The sequence below is a fragment of the Coenobita brevimanus genome, chromosome 51 (assembly GCF_032717465.1).
Source record: "Coenobita brevimanus isolate Jiangsu-jjx chromosome 51, ASM3271746v2, whole genome shotgun sequence".
In the NCBI taxonomy this organism is placed as follows: Eukaryota; Metazoa; Arthropoda; class Malacostraca; order Decapoda; family Coenobitidae; genus Coenobita; species Coenobita brevimanus.
Window position 1 is genome coordinate 30,917,445 of NC_137004.1, and position 21,316 is coordinate 30,938,760.

The 21,316-nt window shown below is 42.9% G+C and overlaps 1 protein-coding gene across 1 annotated transcript in view; it reads left to right on the top strand.

Annotated features, from left to right (window-relative positions):
* LOC145400196 (uncharacterized) overlaps positions 1–21,316 on the top strand; it is a 97,158-nt gene that overhangs the window by 27,873 nt on the left and 47,969 nt on the right. The window contains exons 5-8 of the mRNA XM_080272711.1: positions 14,888–15,028; positions 15,297–15,623; positions 15,764–15,967; positions 19,059–19,253. Of these exons, the coding sequence (XP_080128837.1) occupies positions 14,888–15,028; positions 15,297–15,623; positions 15,764–15,967; positions 19,059–19,253 (867 nt within the window). The remainder of the gene's footprint in view (positions 1–14,887; positions 15,029–15,296; positions 15,624–15,763; positions 15,968–19,058; positions 19,254–21,316) is intronic.

Here is a 21,316-nt window from a genome sequence, read left to right on the forward strand (position 1 = left end):
CTGTTTTGTCCCCTCCACTCTTCAACCTATACATGCACGACATACCCACACCCCACACACCACAAATACACATAGCTTCCTATGCAGATGATATAACACTTACATGTATGCACCAAAATGCAAACACAGCTGCACCATTCAACCTTACCTCAATACACTACATGAATGGTTCACCACAAACAGGCTCAAAATAGCCCCAGCCAAATCTACAGTGACTCTTCTCGCAAACTGGACAGCAGAACACAGTCACATCCCACACCTCACCATAAACAACACTCCCCTACCACACACACACACACACACAAAATCCTTGGTATAACATACAATACATCAATGTCATTTTAACAACACATCACAAACATTAAAAATAAAATAACACCAAGACTCAATGCCTTGAGGTCACTTGCCCATACAACATTCGGACACAACAAAGAAACCACCACCACAGTATACAAACAATACATACGTTCAGTGATGAATTATGCAAGCCCTGCCTGGGCTTCTAACCTTTCCAAAACACACTACAACACTCTATAGACCATACAGAACTAGGCCCTAAAAATAATCACACGTTGCACAGCTACTACACCCACAGATCACCTACATCAAGAAACCAAAGTCCTCAAAGTCAAGGATCACCTAGATATGAGAGGCACCCAGTTTCTTGCTGCAGCCTGCACAAACCCACAGCATCCACTACAGTACATGGCAGCATATCCACCCACACCAAGGAACATCAAAACAACACCCAGCACACGATACCATACACAAATACTGTCATCTCTTCCCCCTCGCCCACTACAGACCAGCTTCCAGAAGCATATCCACACTCAGATCACTTGCCGCTCCATTCAGTCACTTAAAGACAACACACAGCTGCATGCACGGCCTCCTGCCATCCATCCTTCTGAATCCTATCTTCCTCGGGAGGACAGGGTCCACCTGGCCAGGCTGAGATGTGGGCACCATCCAGCCCTCTTAAGCTACCAGAAGAGGCTGGATGACTCCGTCGCTGATGCCTGTCCAGGATGCAATACAGCACCCCATACTATTAAGCACATTATGGAAGACTGCATTGCACACAATCACCTATGCCAACAACACAACATACACTCTTTGAGAGCTCTGTGGGAAAGCCCGGTCTCAGCCATGGCCTTCCTAAGGGACTCGGGGCTGTTCGGCCAGACTGCTTAGGGAACAACTACTACTACTACTACTACTACATCCCTGTTATCCAAACTCTCCATGCAAGCATGTTGAAGTCTTTATAAACTATGTGATATGATATGATAATGCAGTTAACATTGAAGGGGAAAGATAACACTCCTTTTATTTTCCATCATGCACCTTAAGAAGGGGGTCAGAAATTTGGAGTTTACTTTCCCTTTCATGATCTCTGGTTTATTAATGTACAGCGCACCCATTATCCAGTTTCCCTATAATTGATAAATTGCTATGATGATGTGACATAAGTTAGGACCTCTTTCTTGTAGACAATGTATGGCTCCCACTGTAGTGATGACAGATGAAGGCCTGCCATCAGTGCCAACACACATGCAAGGTGATCATCAGCTGTCGGAGCCAAGATGGCTGCCAATGTATATATACGCAGAAACCCATTCTGATGCTTCTGTTAATCCATTCAGTGCTGGAGCCTTTGTCGGCTTTTGTGCCTAGATTGGCGAGGTTCAGGGCAGCAGAGTTGCCTAAAATGCCGGTTGTTTTCAACTTTCCTTTTTTTCTTTTATGAATAGACCTGAAAAATGGTCAAAATATGCCTAGTGATAGTAAAAGTGCTCACTTCGGCTGTTTTCTGCCCGAAAACAGGTGTTTTGGTCAAGCACGCCCAGATTTGTGTTGGATGACTACTTTCAGATACTGCCAGCTGCTGATGTGGATAGATGGTCCATTTGGTGTGGAGTTGCTGGATGTGTGTAGTACTTGTAGTATGAAAACGCAAACTGGTTTATGTAATGCAGCCAGTCGAAACTATGATGATGGGAAGTAGGGGTTCCATGCTAATTTTACATATTTTCACTGTTGCTTTTTTTTAATTATATTGGTATAAGGCACTGTAAACACTCATATAAGGCACAATAAACACTTATGCAGCACACAGTCAGATTAGTTACGATAAATCACACTTTTCTTATTTTCCATACATTACTTGATTTCAAGATTTACTTGTATTTACCTAACATTTCCGTATACCACCTTCACTATATACACTATTTGCACATCACTGAATTAGTTCATCATTTGGAAGGTCTCCAACTTCAAATGGAAGTTGGGATTAAGCACAATATCTTTGGCAGAGCGGCATGACCCAAATTTGCGTCAGATGGCCACATTTATTTACTGTCAGTGGCTGATGTGGATAGATAGTCCATTTTGGTGTAGAGTAGGTGGATCCATGGAGTATTTGTAGTATGGAAATGCAACCTGGTGTATGTAATGCGGCCATAGTCAAAACTAGGATGATGGGAATTTTTGGTTCCATGCTGATTTTACATAGTTTCACATTCACTTTTATTATCATATTGGTATAAGGCATGGGAGGGGAGGAGGGGTGTCAGTCATCCCATTATCTGTCACACTCTAAGGGCAGACTCAGACAATTTCATGCAGATGTGTGAAAAACTGTGTTGGCCATTTAGGGTACTATGAGTTAGTCTGTATATACAGTGCTCGTCAGAAGTATTGAGCGCCTATGGCAGGGCACGCAATACTTATGGCCAAAAAAGAATCACTCGTTTTTGGTACTAAAAATTGAGCCAGATGTTTGCGGCGCTAGCATGACGTCACGGTAGCCTGAGGCCTTACTGCACACTGGTTGGTTCCCGTCTCAGTTGCCTACGGGCTGCCTGAGAGAGAGGAATTCCGCCGCATCTCCCTCTCTTTTTGCGCCATTTTTAACCGGGTATCTTGCAGTGTTTTGGCTTTCGCCACTTTGTTATGGCACCTACCCGTCAACTATCGAGTGAAATCATATCCCAGATCATTGCTCCAAAGGAGGCAGGCCACCAAATGAAGGAAATTAGTGAATTGGTTGGTGTGGCTCGATCAACTGTGGGTAGGTGGTGCGCCCATTTTCGAGTGGAAAAAAGTGGTGACGTTCCCACAAAGAAACCGCTGTCTGGTAGGCCTAGGAAAACTTCCCCAAGGTTTGTTAATGTTTTAAAACGTGCAGTGGAGTCTAATCCTCGTGTGAGTGCAAGGAAAATAAAGGAGAGCAACCCAGAAGTGTTTGGTGAGGTTTCTGTGCGCACAGTGTCTTGAAGGGTCCATGAACTTGGTTGCACAAGTCACAGGCCTGTGAGAAGGCCTCTTCTCACACGTTACCAGCGACTTCGTAGGCTTGCCTTTGCTAATAAATATCTTAACTGGGGTAAGGAGCAATGGTTGCCAGTGTTGTGGTCTGATGAGGCAACGTTTAGTGTTACCTGTAACCGAGGAGCACGTGTGTACCGACGCAAAGGTAATGACCCGCTTGACACACGTTACGTGGAAAGTACAATTAAACACCCTGATTCACTCATGGTATGGGGTTGTTTTTCTGGTAAAGGTTTGGGGAAGATTGTTGTGAACTGCAGAGTGAATCAGCACATTTATCTGGAGCTTCTGTCTGATCATTTACCAGACTCCTTCGAGCTCACAGGTGCACGAGTGTTTCAGCAGGACGGTGTACCTGCTCATAAGGCCAAATCGGTCACAAATTGGCTTCGTGACTGCGAGGAATCATTCATGAAAGTCTGAGGCAATAGCCCAGACCTCAACCTGACAGAAAACCTCTGGTACCTCGTAAAGAAGAATCTCCAAGGGAAGGACGTGAACTCTCTGCCTAAGCTGGAAGCCGCCATACGTGACTCCTGGGACAAAATACCCCTCCAGCACCTAAGGAACCTTGCCCTTTCACTTCCAAGACGTCTCAGGTCCGTGAAGAACCGTAAAGGATACTCTACGAAGCACTCAAGGTAAATAAAATGCATTATTTATATGTTTTTTCAATGTTGAAAGGATTGTTTCGTAGGAGGGACACAGGGCGCTCGATACTTCTGACGAACACTGTATACGGACTCGGCAATTTTGACAGTATTGGTTTGTTCGTATACAGTAAGCTCACCCCGAACACGTTCTTGCCGAACGCGCTTGCAGTTATACGCGGTAAGTGCTGGGGTACGTATAAGACAACATAAGATTAAAGAACCATTACGAAAACTATAAATTTACGCAAGAGAGGCCTTTGAAAGACCAAATCCTCGAACATCAGCATAGCACCTCGCACGGTTTGTCTTGATCATGTGATCATGTCCTGCTTTTCCACAGTACTGCACTGTATTTGTAAGTTAAATATTTACATTACTGTTCTGGTAAGTTTATGTGCAAGTTAAAGTACTATTAAATAATGTTAAAGCAAGATATAAAGTCTTATAACCAGTTTACCTGCTAAGTGTTGGAATATTGCCTTTGTTCTTTGTTTGTTTAATATTTGCTGTACTGCTTTTCCGCAGTACTGTATGTGTAAGTTAAATATTTACTATTCTGGTATGTACTTGTAAGTTAAAGCACTTAAATAAAGTTAAAGCATTAAATAATGCCTTATAACCAGTTAACTTGATTTATGTGATTACCCATGATTGGCGTCAAGTCAGTTTGCTGTCAGACAATTCCCTGTCAAAACATGGACGATCCCCATCAGGACAATTCACACCTTGGATGATTCCTCATCATTCTTTAAAAATACTTATTATTAATTAATCAATACTTTTATAAATATACTTATTATTATTTAATCAATACTTTAATAACTATATTTCAGGGGGATCCATCAAAATCTATGTTCAGTAGTGTAGGCTTTGGATATTATTTATTAGTTGCACCTTTAGTCAATAATTGTTTCTTCCTCAATGTAGTCGCCTTTGAATTATATTTTAGCGTCACCCATAGCTGTCTTCAATAATGACAGCAAATTGTCTTGTTATTGTTGTGACGGTCCCAAAACCAATCGGCTTCGGAATGTTGCCTTGTGTTGACGTATTTGTATGTTGTATTTGTAAGTTATATCATTAAATAAACCTTCTAACCACTTAAAATGCTTCATATTGATTACAATTGGCAGATAACAGCAAAATACCACATTTAGGGGGTCTAGGGAGCAAAATAAGGAGTAGTTAAAACTTACGCGGTTTCGCGCCGAACCCACCACGTTAGGAATGAAACCCACGCATTTGAGGTGAGCTTGCTGTAAATATAACGGCACGGAACGGGTTAAAGTCCGATAGCTCCCACCACTCCACAGGTGGGCCACTCCATCCCTATGCTCTCTCTCTCTCTCTCTCTCTCTCTCTCATGTCCTGCAGCAGTGATTGCATCTCTTGTGTTCATTGTGTTGTATTGTTCATTCACTCTCCAACACAGCATCACACACCTGCTGCAGTAATTTGTGCGCAGTGCTAGTTATCAAAAAGTGGATTTTTTATTTTAACACGTTGACCGCTTATCGGGCCATTGATGTACCGAGCAGAAGTTTCCCCCTCAGCGTATTGGTACATCCTTGACCCGAATGTCCTTTTTCAAAAGCTTTTGAAAACGTAAGTATATAATCAATATTTATTTCCATTTGCATTTATTAAAGCTACAGATGTGCTGCAATGGTATTATTTAATACAAAAATACTTATACATAGGTAAGTTATTGATTAATAATCAGCTAAAAATTTATTTGTTTTTCGTTCATCATTTTTTATACAAAATCAGTTGTCACACAATACAGTTAGCTCAAATGCATTATAATCAATATCATAGAAAGGGAGGTATCAAATATAACACTTATGAATGCATTTCTTGTGTAAAAAGTAAAAAATCAACACTCCGTTTAAAAAAAATTGAGATAATATTTCATAAAATAAAACATAGTTCCAAGATGCACAAGAAGCCTGGTAACAATTTATAAACAAAGTAAATGAATTACATAATGTAACAGTAAGTAACTGTAAAGGAAAATACTGCTAAATTAAAAGAAAATATAAAAATTTAAATCCTATGATAAATGAAGGTTATATAAAACATACAAAAATAATTAACTATTACACTATATGACTCGTAATTTGCAAAACTGAATATCCAAATATCTAATTTTTGCCCTGTATAATATAACCTATTAGTATGAAGCTGCATGCTTTTCATTGAAACATGAAATACAAAAGTGGGGTTGTCCATCACACCCAACACAGAAGGTTGATACTCTCCTTGGAGAGAGAGAGAGAGAGAGAGAGAGAGAGAGATGTGCAGCTTATTGAAATAATAAGACATATTTTATAGGTACTAACAGGTATATACATTAGAAAATACAAATTTTTCTAAACTAATGAAATGGTACATCAACGCACCAAGTCGCAGAGCAACAAGATATGATCAGTAGGTCGCGTATTGGTACCCAGATGCACCGAGGCAACCTCGGTACATCGATGCACCAATACGCGAGGGGAGAAAAATATATTAGTAGTCGGCGATTCGGTATACATATGTACCACGACTTTTACTTCTCTAACCAATGCACCACCCTCTAAGAGTGAATCATACCTCCTTTCCCTCCGAAAGTCCAACGGACACTGGCAGGAGAGCGAAGTGAAGTTGATGCTGGGAGGGCGAGAGTGCAGGGTTGCCAAACGCGGCGAACGTGTTAATAAAATAACTGAAGTCTGAACATTTCTGGTCGAGGTGCCACCCTTAGTGGAAAGTGTGGTGCTCAGAGTGCTGTCCCTGACAGAAGGAAGGTGAAGCACTAAGGAAGAGGATGATGAGTGAGTGCCAAGGGACATCACTTCTCCCTCGGCTCAGAGGGGGGACCCATGACGATGATTCATTCGCTTATAGTTAGTTATATTTGTTTCCAGACTTTATGACCGTAATTTTCATACTTCTGCTCCACCTTTCTTATTACTTTTTCTGTCATACCCATGGTTGATACAGTGAGGGAAAGTTTTCTGTACCTCTTGGTCTCAAATGTAACCTCATTGAACCCGTGTTATAGTTGTCTCAGTATCCGATAAATTTTTGTCCAGTACACTTTACATAATGTAACCCCATCAGTTAACAGGGATGTACCAATAACACTCAGGCTCTTATGACTCACTCTTAGCTGAATAAATTGCAGTCAGGTCTCGTACATTTATTTGGCATGCAAAAAATCGACAACAATGAATTAAAAGCCATACCCATTTTTGTGATACTGATATTAAAATTTGCTCATATGATAACTGTGATGGCTGCTTAAGACAGTCTATGTGGACGTGGTGACGCACGCAGACTGACAGTCAAATGTTTGACTCAAGATTGCCACCCAGTGTTTGCATGCTTAGAACCCCCATCTCAGGCCTCTGATCATGTGACCTCTTTCATGCCACCCCTTCGAAGACCCCATCACACTTATCCTGTCACTCACATGTCCTACACCTGTGATCGTCTCCTTTGCATTCCCTGAGTTACCTGACCATTGCATAAGTGCAAGGCCATTGAAATAACATTGCAATCACCAAGTAACAGTGCAAGTGCACAGTGAATAGTGCAGTGTGCGATAATAAGTGGAGAGAGAACTTTTTTGTGTGAAATGCAATATCTGAAACTTGTGACATAGATATAATATCTGGGGCTACCCCTAGTGGAAAGCTTAATGCTGCTGATGCTGCGAAGGACAAGGCTAAAAGGATAAGGCACAGCCTTTTCCTTGATATGAAATTGGACTTTATTAAGCTACATAAGGAGAGGTAGGGAGCTTGCAAGATCGTCAAGGCCCTAAAGCTGCTCCAGTCTCTACTGTAATGAAAAAATCAGATGCTGTTCTAGTAGCATTCCAGAACATGCCTACCCTGACTGCTAAGCGTGTAACCAAAACTATGGAGCTAGGGTTGGGCTGATTAATTGGCAGGTAATTGGTAATTGGCCTGTTTGGCCACTTTGCTAATTAATCGGTAATAGGCCTTTTGACCGATTAATCGGGGCCGATTAGCAGAAGAAGCATATTTCTGTCTTTTATACTAACCTGCATTATGTATTAATGTCAGTATGTGAGTATAGTGATATTACCAAAATTCTGATACCCTCGTCAAAGGATTTGTTTCAGACAAGTTCCTATACAAATGTATATTAGTTACCGTATATTATCTGTATTAGTTTTATATGCTCTTTCTGTTTATTTTTACCATTTACCCTATTATGGAACAGATTGACAGATAATGAAAATAAGAGAACTGAGGTTTTCATCTTGTTATAGTTCTTCTTAAAAATTAACAAAAAAAGAATGAAAAAAAACTCTTCATTTCAAAACTTTTACTGATCCATTTGTAGTAGAGAAATAGTAGATGCAGTGTTGGTGACTTGGTGTGTCATGTATGTTGATGGTGTCATGTTTTCTTAGAACTGTATGTTCAGGCAAACGTATATTTTTGTGCAATTAAAAAAAAAAAAAATACAATCATGTTTTTTTTTATTAGAATATACAATCAGATTGTTTTTTTTTTTAATTAGAAGTAAAAATCAAAAGCAGTATTTAAAGCAAACACACACTATGTTAAGATCCCAGAATAAGAAGTTAATAGAGGGCTTGAGATTTTGATACAATTTCTGTACATTACCATTTCAAATAGCATCTAGGATCACCACAAGGGCAAGAGAAATGGCAAATTTTAACAAATTACAACCAGGATGCAAAGAATGAGATGTTGCAACAAAGCAAAACTCTACTATAGAAGAGAGGCAAATGAATAAAACTATTACGTGCCATACAGGAGATGGCAGTTTTTTTTTTTTTTTTTTTTTATGTGTCCGACTCTGGGCATAGGCTGCACAGCCTGCTATCAAGGCCCAGCAGTCCTCCTACATACCATACACCTCTACATGGCAGTAAACAAGGTAAAAAATAACATTAGGGTGATGTCTTTAACTTTGTGCCACCAATAATGTTATGAAAATTAATCACATTTATAATTTCTAAACAATTGGCCAACTAATCGGTATCGGCCGATTGTTGACCACTGATTAGTCAGTAATCGGCTGTTGGCTAAATTGCTTATCGGCCCAACCCTATAAGGAGCCCATTATGGAGGAGATGGAGCATTTCCAAGCACTCGTTTCGTTTCGTTTCGTTTCGTTTTTAAAGGCTCCAACATGCTTGCATGTGTCGGCCTTGGTCACCTAATGGCGGCTCTCCACGCTGCACGATCCATTGCAGCCTCCCTGTTCAGTCCCTTAACCCTAAGGTCACACTTAATGACCTCGTCCCATGTCTTTCTCGGTCTACCCCTCATAACCCCACCCCCAATATTAACACTTCTCACCCTCCTCACCCAATTATCATCCCCCATCCTCTCCACATGTCCAAACCACCTCAATCTACCTCTCCTCATCACAACACCAATACACTCCAGTCCCATCCTACCTCTCAACTCTTCCATTGTAAACCCAGCCCCTCCAGGCCTTGGACGCAGGGACGCACTGCACATCCACCTAATCATTATCATTTCTGTACGCCTGAGCCGGCGCATATCTTCCTCCTTCACTGCCCAGGTCTCACTGCCATACAGCATTACACTCCTAACACATGCTGCATACAAAGACCCCTTAGCACGTAGGGAGAGCCCTCTCAATGTCAGGAGAGGCAAGAGCTCCCTGAACTTCTTCCAACCACTTCTCACCCTAGCCACAGAGCTAGCTCCAGCCCCACCTCCAGCACACAACATGTCTCCCAAATAACAAAACTCTTCCACACACTCAAGAGATTCACCAGCAAGTTCAATCCTTTCATGTCTGACAATCTCCACCTGCTCACCCCGGCACGCCTTACACATAAAATCAGCATTATCTCGCAGTCTACCTCTGATACCACTACATCTCTTATGCACCCATTTATCACACACACCACACAAGATGGAATTACTTCCCACACCCTTGTGGCAAACTGCACATGGCCACTCTCCCTCGTCTTTGACAGTACCGCCACCAACCCTAGATATCATCACTTTTGTTTTATCTGCATTTACCCTTAAACCCTTTTGCTCCATACCATCTCTCCACTTCCTAAACCTTTCCTCCGCCTCCCTTTCATTCTCTGCAATCAACACCAAATCATCAGCATACAACAACTCCCACGGGAGTCCGTTTCTAAAGTCACGTGAAAGGGCTTCAAGTACCATGATAAACAACATGGGACTCAAGACTGACCCCTGATGCACACCAACATTCACGGAAAACTCATCACTCAAATCTCCATTCACTCTCACCTGGGTGAGCACCACCTCTCCTTCTCTAAACCTCACCTTCTTTTTCTGACGGAGACTCAGCTGTCTGAGGCAACCGACAGCAAACCCTTTTCTGTATCCTCCTACTTTCTCTATACTCATTTCAAAGCCAAAGGTGGCTGTTGTGTATACATACGCAACGACTTATCTTGCTCTCGTGTTCCTGAACTTGATTCTTCTGAATTCTCCACACTCTGGCTTCGGCTTTCCTGTCATTCTCTGACTAAATATATCTGTGCTGTTTACTTATCCCCTAATTCTACTGACTATCAAAAATTCTTCGACTATCTTACTTCTACGATGGAACACATTCTGTCCATTTCTCCTTTCTCTGAAATCTCCATTCTAGGAGATTTCAATGTTCACCACCACCTTTGGCTCTCCTCTCCTTTCACGGATCCACCTGGTGAACAAGCCTACATCTTTTCTATCCTTAATGACCTAGAGCAGCTTGTACAGCACCCTACCCGTATCCCTGACCGCCTTGGAGAGAGCTCCAACATACTTGACCTCTTCCTCACAACTAATCCTTCTGCTTACTCTGTTAATCTTTTCTCTCCGTTGGGCTCCTCCGATCACAACCTTATTACCTTAACATGTCCTATCACTCCAGTACGGCCTGTGGACCCTCCAGGGAAACGTCGTCTGTGGCATTTTGGACCGCGAACTGGGGGGCCCTCAGGCAGTACTTCTTTGATTTTCCCTGGAATGATTATTGCTTCCATGGCCGTGAGCCATCTGAGTGTGCCTTGCGCATTACGGAGGTTATTCTCTCGGGCATGGAAGCATACATTCCTTTCTCATATCCTTTGACTAACGCAAGAAAGCCTTGGTTTAATCACGCTTGTTCTAATGCTGTCCGCAACAAGGAGAAGGCCTACAAAAGGTACCGGAGCCAACCCACCCCTGAATCACATCATCTTTACGTTTCTGCCCGGAATCGTGCTAAGTCTGTTCTTCGCTCTACTAAAAATAATTTCATCCATACTAAATGCTCTCAACTCTCCAACTCGAATTCTTCCCGCTCCTTCTGGCACCTTGCCAAAAATCTTTCTAACAACTTTACCTCATCATCCTTCCCTCCTCTTTTCTACTCTGATGGTTCTGTAGCTATTTCTTCTACTGATAAAGCAGATCTCTTCGCACAGACTTTCTCCTCCAATTCCACCTTAGACGATTCCGGTGCTGTTCCTCCATCACTTCTCCCCTCTGACTTCCTCATGGCTGACATTAAAATTTCTTCAGTTGATGTATTTTCTGCCATCACTGGCCTCAGTACTAACAAGGCATATGGGCCTGATGGGGTCCCTCCTGTTGTTCTCAAGAACTGTGCTTCTGTGCTTACACCCTGCCTAGGCAAACTCTTTCGCCTTTGTCTGTCAACTTGTACCTTTCCTTCTTGCTGGAAGTTTGCTCTCATTCAGCCAGTCCCAAAGAAGGGTGACCACTCCCAACCCTCCAACTATCGTCCAATTGCTTTAACGTCCTGTATTTCAAAAGTTTTCGAGTCAATTCTTAATAGAAAAATTTTAAGGCATCTTTCCTATCACAACCTTCTTTCCGATCGTCAGTATGGGTTCCGTCAGGGACGCTCCACTGGCGATCTTCTCACCTACCTTTCAGACTCCTGGTCATCCTCCTTTCGGGACTTTGGCGAAAGCTTTGCCATTGCACTTGACATCTCAAAGGCTTTCGATCGAGTCTGGCATAAATCTTTAATTTCCAAACTGCCCTCCTACGGTTTCTATCCTTCTATCTGTGCCTTCATCGCTAGCTTCCTTTCTGGTCGTTCTATAGCCGCTGTTGTAGACGGCCATCGTTCTTCTCCTAGATCTATCAACAGTGGTGTTCCTCAGGGCTCTGTCCTATCACCAACTCTCTTCCTTTTATTCATCAATGATCTTCTAAGCTGTACATCTAACCCTATCCACTCATACGCTGATGACTCCACCCTTCACCTTTCCATTCGGTTCCCGCAACGCCCATCTCAACAGTTACTTCAAGAAACAAGGGATGAGGCTATGGCACACCTAATGTCTGACATGGCTCGTATCGCTGACTGGGGTAAAAATAATATGGTTGTCTTTAATGCATCTAAGACTCAGTCCTTACACCTATCAACCCGACAGAATCTTCCACAGGTATACCCATTAATGTTTAATAATATTCAGCTTAATCCTGCATCATCCTTGAACATGCTTGGGGTTTCATTTACTCGGGACTTATCTTGGAAAGACCATATTACATCTCTTGTAAAATCTGCTTCCAAGAGATTGGGTGTGCTAAGCCGACTCCGCTCTTTTTTTACCCCTGCACAAATGTTGACTCTATACAGAGGTTTTATCCGCCCCTGTGTGGAGTACAACTCTCATGTGTGGGGAGGCTCCCCACATACAGCTCTTCTCAATAGGGTGGAGTCAAAGGCTTTTCGTCTCATTAACTCTCCTCCTCTTACTGACTCCCTTCAACCTCTGTCTCTTCGCCGCACTGTTGCATCTTTATCTCTTTTCTATCGCTACTTTAATGGTCACTGCTCCTCTGAACTGTCTGCTTGCATTCCTCCACCTCTACGACGGGCGCGTAGCACCCGTCTGGCAGCAAACTCTCATCCCTTTTCTGTCCAACTCTCTAATGCAAGAGTTAACCGTTACTCCCAGTCTTTCATTTATGCAACAGGTCAGCTCTGGAACTGTCTCCCTCTATCTGTATTTCCTGCTGCCTATGATCTCCAGTCTTTCAAACGCAGTGTGTCCAGGCATCTCAAAATGATCGGATCTTGAATTTGGCTCTCTATTGTATTTTGTTTTTCTCTTGGAGGGAACTGTTACTGCGGGCCATGGCCTTTGGTTCCTTCTTCCTCGCATAAAAAAAAAAAAAAAACATACATGGCCATAACCACCCTAACCAGCCACTCCTCCAAGCCAAGCTTTCTCATTGCCCACTTCACCACCTCTCTAGGGACTCTGTCAAAGGCCTTTTCCAAATCAACAAAAACAAAATAAAGATCCCTTCTCCTACCAACATATTTTTCCTGAAGCTGTCGAACAATGAATATGGCATCAGTGGTCCCCCTACCTGGCATGAACCCGAACTGCATCTCATCAATATTCACTCTTTCTCTAATCATACCTTCTAAAACTCTCTCCATTACCTTCATTATCTGATCTAAAAGCTTTATACCTCTATAATTTCCTCTTTCCAGGGCATCACCCTTCCCTTTATACACATTTACAGTTACACTCTTCAGCCAATCATCTGGGACAACACACTCATAAATAATCCTATTTATCAGGTCAGTGACTAAACTCACCCCTATATCGCCTGAGGCCTTCAACATTTCGGCAGTCAACCCAGACACACCTGCTGCCTTCCCCACCCTCATCCTACCTATTGCCTCACTCACAGTAGCAGTATCAATCAAAGGCCAAGGGCCAGACACTGGATCTGCTGGCTCCAAACCTTCCCTGTCCCAGTCAAACTCCTCATTCAACAACCGGTTATAATGCTCTCTCCATGCATCTTTAATATCCTCACTGTTCACCACTACCCTTCCTTCATCATTCTTCACACACTGCTCACCTATGATATCCCGATTATCCCTCTTCACCTGACCTGCCACCCTAAATATATTTTTCCTTTCCCCATGATTTAGGTTAGCAAGTAATTGTCTCTGTGATTCAGACTTTGCCCTGTATACCTCTCTTCTAGCCCTACGCTTGGCAGCCAAATATTCCTCTTTGCTACCACCCTTCTTCCATTCCCGGAAAAGCCTTCTTTTCTCCTTAATTGCAGCTTCTACACCCTCATCCCACCACCAAGTTACTTTATGTCTTGGTGGTCCTCTTGTCCAGCCGCATGTTACATCAGTAACTCTCAAGAAATTGTTCTTGAGGGCTCTGTACTGTTCATTAACGCCTCTGTCTACAGCTCCCTGTTCAGCCACCACTCTCCTCAACTCGCTATAGAAGGCATCCCTTACTGCTTGGTTTTTCAGCTTCCATATTTTCCTCCTAGGTACATAAGTCCTCTTTTTCATCACTTGTTCTTTAAGCACCATATCACAAATCAACAGTTTGTGCTGCTGCACACACTCCTCACTTCCTATAACTTTAACATCCCTCACTAACCTCCTATCGGCCCTCCTAACCAGAAAATAATCTATCTGACTGCTATTTCCCCCAGACTCATACGTAATTAACCTACTGTCTCTTTTCCTAAAATATGTGTTGCACACAATCATATCCGTTGCCTCCCCAAACTCGAGTACTGTGGGTTAATTAACTTAATCAAGAGTAGCAGCCCCTGCATCATAATTTTATTTGTACTAAGGGTGTCAATTTGTGGAAGGATCTCAGGGACAAGAAAGGAATGGCGGCAGAGGAGGAGGTCAAAGGCAGCGCAGGTTGTTCGAGCAGTTTAAGGCCCATGCTGACCTTAGACATGTGACCATGCATGGGGAGGCTGCTAATGTTGACCATGTGGCAGCTGAGACCTTCCCCTTGAAGTTGAAAGCATTCAAAGAGGAAGAGGGATACTCTCCAAAACAGGTCTTGAATTTCAGTGAGACGGACCTGTTTTGGAAACATATCCCAGAAGACCTACATCAGCAAGGAAGAACAACGTGTGCCAGGGTTTCAGGCAGCCAAGGGCCACCTCACTATCCATCTTGGTGCAAATGCAGAGGGGAACCTTAAGCTCAGACCCCTCTTGTTTTATCGTTGGGAGAACCCCCAGGCACAGGCAGGGTACATGAATGAGAACCTTGGGATTATTTGGAAGAGTAACTCCTGGGGTTGGCTGATCTCCACACTGCAGCTCAGTACATGGCAAGTTATCTGTCCCCCCTGCTTGCATGACTAGGCTATGCCAGCTGGCACAGTCTGGTGAACTGTCTCCTTCTTCTGATGGACCATGCTCCAAGCCACCCTGACAGCACGGAGGACCAGGTGAATATTATTGAAGTGGTGTGTATCTGCCCCCTGACACAACATCGTTGCTCCAGCTTATGAACCAAGGCGTCAGTGCCTCCTTTAAGGCCCACTACTTCAGCTGCACCGTAGAGCAGAAGGTGAGGGTGAGTGACTCGGGGGAGACTGATACAGTGGGGCATTTCTGGAAAAAATATTATATAAAGAACACCATTGACAGTATCACGGTGGCATGGAAGGAGGTGCAGCCAAGCACATTGAATGTCATCCAGAGAAAAGTATGGCTAGAGTGTGCACACTCCTTCTTGGGGTTCCTGATGGTGGAGAACATCTGGCGTGAAATTCTTGACCTCTCGCATGAGGTGGGGTTTAAAGAGGTCAACGAAGTAAATGTTCATGAGGTTCTGGACAGCCACCCGGCAGCACTTTTTCATGACTTGCATTTCTCAACATAAAAGTACATTGACCTAGAGGTGGCGGAGGCAGAGGAAGGTGGCAAGGACAGCGCGGAGGGTTAGCCCTTGGTGTTCTGGACATCAAGACCTTGAAGGAGTTCGTGGCAAAGATGGATGAGGCAATTTCATACATTGCTGCAGTGAGGAGTGATGCAGTGACATACGGCATGGAGCAACACTTCAAGCCATACAGCGTGCTCCTGGCAACCAAGAAGATGGCGGCACGGCAGACCACCATCACCTTCTTCTTCTCCCTTGCCACCAGCACCAGGGAAGAACCAAGGTCATCAGCAAGTGATGTGCAAACGCTATGTCCTGCATCAACTGCCTCCGTCATATCTGTCTTATCTTCATCACTGCCTGGCCCACCCATGCCTTCGCCCACTGCCATACCACCACTCTTCCCGAGTGCCACACCACCACACTCTCCCTTGGCCTCACCGCTACACTCTCCATTGCTCTCACTGCATTGCTGTCCTTCAGCCTCACCACTTTGTGCACCACATCTCTCTTCACCTCCTCCCTAGGACTAAGCGATCATCCAGACCCTCCAGCTTTGGGGGGAGGGGGAACCCTTGAAAATGACCCAGACCAGCTTAAGACATACTTCATGTGGGTAGCACATTTTTTTTTTTTTTTTTTTTTTTTTTTTTTAGGGCCCTTCCTTGTCCCCATTAGCCCATGTTCTATTAATCTCAGTAAACAGTAAATCATTGTGTGATGGGTTTTCACTTGACATAACCCCATCGTATACTGAGGGATGACTGTATTTGGCATTATGAGGGGAGGAGAGGGAGGGGGAGATCAGTGATGTGATGGTAGGATGAAATAGAGAGGGATGTATGAGTTCGAGAGAGAGGAAACCCTGATGGCAGAGGACAGGGTGACATGGAGTCAGGGAGGCCTGATGGCAGAGGACAGGGTGACATGGAGTCAGGGAGGCCTGATGGCAGAGGACAGGGTGATATGGAGGTGATTTGTCTTTGGCTAAACCTCCTGGGATTTAGGCATGTGGGTATAGGTAGAAGGATAGAGGCTTTACCTGGAATGGAATGCTGGAGTTGTTTTGACCTTAGGGGTTAATGGTGACAGTATTAACACTCAGTCTTCTATGTTGTTTTGACCTTAGCGGTTAATGGTGACAGCATTAACACTCAGTCTTCTATGGCTCATTGAGTTAGGTGAAATCATTGCTTAATCTTCAGCAAAATATAATAAAACCCAACTTTTGACCATTTGACTGAAGCAGGACCTGTATAATATATCTTAATTTTTTACTTGAACAGATCCATCCATCATCATCATCCAATCCTACATTGCCCCATGAGGAGCGTAGGAGCCCGGGGCTAGGCAAGTTGGTCCTGACATTTAAGATGAGAGTGACCAGTCTCACTCATCCCTGAGTGGCATTTCATGAGCAATCAACCCCAACTACCCCTTGGATATAAACCTTCACTGGCTCAATCCGACTGGAGTGCAATAATCACCCACTAAACCACCAGGCGCCAAAATTTGGTTATATGGTTACCACCCAGCGTACTAAATGGTTTCCTGGTGTACAGGAAACCATTTGGCTTGCATAACCTAATCTGTAACTTGTTGCTCCACCAAAATAAGGCCTGATGGTAGTGATGTGATTGGAAGCATTGTGACCTTTATCAGTCATTATGATTCTCATCAAAATGTCAGTGTCCTCTTATGGAACTCCCTTACTTTAGTTAGCTGTGGTACAGCTGAAAGTTTTGTATAGGTGAGAAGATTAACTAACTTCCATAATTAGCTAAATACTATGTTCCCTAACAGTTGGAGAAACTGGAAGTGTAGTAAAACTCTTAATGGTGTCATAGTCTTAGCTTAATGGTGTCATAGTCTCAGCTTGACTCTATGTACTGTAATTGTTGTTGAGTTCCATGCATAAGAGTGATTTTGTGGTAAGACACTAGGCTTTTAGTCATAGTGTTCTTAAGGTAGTATTGTAGTTTGTAGACCTGCCATTCATGCACCTTCTGACTGCATGTAGCACAACATACATGGTAGTATAAACCTCTATCCCGGTCCTGTTTAAATGATTCCAGTTTCATTTATGTGGGAAAATTGCTGACCAACACTCCATTTTTCCATATCCACTTTCATAATATTCACCAAGACAAGTCTCAAGGGGGTAGTGGTACTGCTCAGTCCCTTTGCTTTAGCCTCTCAACCTTGGATACTGTGAATTGCCACTTTATCGTCAGTCAGAGTGGGACAAAATTCCTCTTATTGGTTTTACCGTTATACTGTATTCTTGTTTGTGTGCTACTGCATTAGGGTCATAATAATCAGTTTGTTTTTAGCATGCTTTTGGTTGGGGTAAATAAGGGATTTAGGAAAATGCTGGGATGCCATCCCCCCATGTTAACCAGATGCCAATGGTTCTTTTGGCACTTTTTACATGTTTGCATTTACACTGTAATTTTTGTCCTCAGAAATTAGCCACATAAGAGGGTCTACTGTACTTCCATTGTTGATAGCAACCAGCCGGTTTTGATATTATTAAAGGAAGAAATATATACTTAACCAGTAAATCACATTCCAACACGTGTAAGCTTGGTGGTCTAGTGGGTTAATGTGCTCTAGCAGAATGTAGTCCAAAACTAATGCTTTAAATCTTAGGGTGGTTGGGATTTCTTGCATATATAATGTCATTCAGGAATGGGGGACTTGTCACTCATGCATTAAGCAGCTATCAGGACTGAGCTACTTTCTGAGTGGTTGGAATATCTTGTTTATATAATGTCATTCAGGAATGGGGGACTTGTCACTCATGCATTAAGCAGCTATCTGGATTGAGCTACTTTCTGGGTGGTTGGTATATCTTGCTTATATAATGTCATTCAGGAATGGAGGACTTGTCACTCGTGCATTAAGTAGCTACCTGCATTGAGCTACTTTCTGGGTGGTTGCTATATTGTGCTTGTATAATGTCATTCAGGAATGGCCTTGTGGAGAGGATGGAGAGCAAGAGACTGGCAAGGAGACTGGATGCGAGTGCAGTGGAGGGGGGGAGAGGGAGGGGGAGGCTGAGGATGAGGTGGAGGAATGGAGCTGAGAGATGTAAGAGAGAGGGGGGTGTGAGCTGGGAGCAGGGGAATGAAATGGCATTGGACAGGGCAACATGGAGGCAATTTGTTTGTGACCTCCCCTTACGGGATTGGGACATCTGGCAATAGATAGATAGGTAGATTGGAATGGGGGACTTGTCACTCATGCATTTAGTAGCTGTTTGGACTGAGTTACTTGATTCTGGACCCCTACATTTGTGGAGGGACAGTAATGAATTGGTTGTTGGATGGATAACCTGAAAATTCTACATACTGTAATTTTTAAACCATCACCTTGCAGAAAAATGGTATTGTGATAGTGTGTGAGGACCACAGTGCAGGGGAAGGGATTGAGCCCATAACTTCGCTTGTGCTGGTGGACGGCAGTGATGGAATCACTACTACACTCGCCAGCAGTGCAGATTTCTTTGCCTCACCTGCTGTGTCTCCCTCAGGCTTGCGTCTTGCCTGGGTGCAGTGGAACCACCCACAGATGGTAGGGGTCTTCTACTCACTTGTCTGTTTGTACCTGTTTCTATGCCTTTTCTGATTTTCTCTCTTCTCTGTTTAGTACGCTGTTTTGCCTTTTGTGCATACTACTTCTGCCTGTTTGTTTGTTTCTGTACCTTTGTTATTTCTGTCTCTTTGGTTCTGTCACTTGGAATGTTCAGCTTTCTGTCTGCAGTTCAATACTTCTTTTCAGTTGTTTGAGTTTGTGCCTGTCTTGTTGCCTTTTCTGTCTTTATCTTCATTGTCCACTTTGCCTTTTCTTTATATGCATACTTCTTCTATTATAGTATCTGTCTGTTTTTCTGCCTCTTCCTGTTACTATTCTGTCTTTGTTTGTTGAGCTGCCTTGCCGTCTGCTTCTTCTGCTTGATTGTTTGTGTGCATACTTCTGTAACTTTTGATCTAAGTGGTTACTTGGTTTCTTTCCTTCTCTGTGAATATCTGTGTCTGACTGCCTTACAGTCTCTGTCTACTGGGCTGTTTTGCTTTCAGTCTGTCATGTACCAGTGTGCATGTCTGTCCTTGTTTGTAGTTATGTATATGTTTGTTTTGCTTTGTCTCTCTCCTATGTTTTTATATGTACAGCACCAAGTCTTTCAATGGGATCCTCCATATTTGTTATCCATATCATATTCTTTTGACAAAGGCCAGATACCAAGTACCTTTTGTCTTACTGGCATGTGACAGATTACATTTCTCTTCTTATATTCAATGTCTCCCTCTCTCAGTTTGTTTATCTGTGTCTGTATACCATGTCTGATTTCTGTGTGTGTGTGTGTGTGTGTGTGTGTGTGTGTGTGTGTGTGTGTGTGTGTGTGTGTGTGTGTGTGTGTGTGTGTGTGTGTGCACCAATTCACACTCTCTCTCTCTCTCTCTCTCTCTCTCATCATTCAATATTGTATAATTTATAATCAGCCAGCATGCCATTGTTTGTACAATGTAAAATTAACTCTTTTATAATAGTCAGAATATTCTCTCCGCTAAGTATATTTGTCTGATATTAATCAAACTAAAATGCTGAAGAAAGGCCATATGCTCTAGAATAGTTATGGATCAGTAATTCAATTAGTAAATGAAATAATAGTTACTGACTGAGCATATCCATCATTCATTTATGTACCACAACATTTACTGTAAGTAATGAAGGGTTATATAAAGTCTCGTCTGATTGAGCCAGTACATTTAGCTATGTGTAGCCAAGTTGTGGTAAGTTTGGTCTGGTTAGGTCAGTAGGTTAGGTAGGTCATAGTTTGGTTAGGTCAAATTAGATTAGGTTAGGCTAAGTTCAGCTGTCTTGGAGTGAAGTTAAAGCCAGATGAGGTTAGGTAAGAGTCAGGTGTCAGGCTGGAGTGAGATTTAGGTTATGGTTAGATCAGGTCAGGTTAGATTAGGTTACAGTAGGCTGGATTGGGTAAAAGATGGTAGGTTAGAATGGGAGATACTTTACTGTATAGGAGTCAGGTAATTAGGTTTGGTCAGAGTCAAGCTGTGGTAGGTTATGGTCAGGTCAGGTCACATTATGTTAGAATAGGTTGGATCAGGTATAAATCAAGTACTGTAGGTTAGGTTAGTTTGCATTAGTGACAGGTCAGGTAAGTTTAGGTTGGAGCAAGGAGAAGTGTAATCCAATCATCTCTATAGCCATGGGGGGAGACTGAACTGCGTGTGGGAGAGATGGGCAGTGGAGGTGAGGTGACAGTGCTCTTCTCCAGACACACTGGAAGGTGAGTATGGAGAGAGAGAGAGAGTTTAATTTGAGGCCGTTTAGATTGCCATAATATTTATTATACAGTACTTTGTTTGTGATTTTACCCTACAGCTTTCTCTTCATGCTTTTGTCACTGCATCCTTTGAAGGGTGGTAACTTTAGCAAAAAGATGTGTAGTTCACTCAGTTCTTACTTATGATCCTCCTTCCCTAACACACCATTTTCTCTTCCTTAATCTTCGTAAGTTTGATTTCCATGCTGATTATAGGACTTTTGGACAATGTCTTCTTTACCCCAGTCTGTTTGTACTTAGAACTGAAGGAGGGACCTGGATTGTAAAT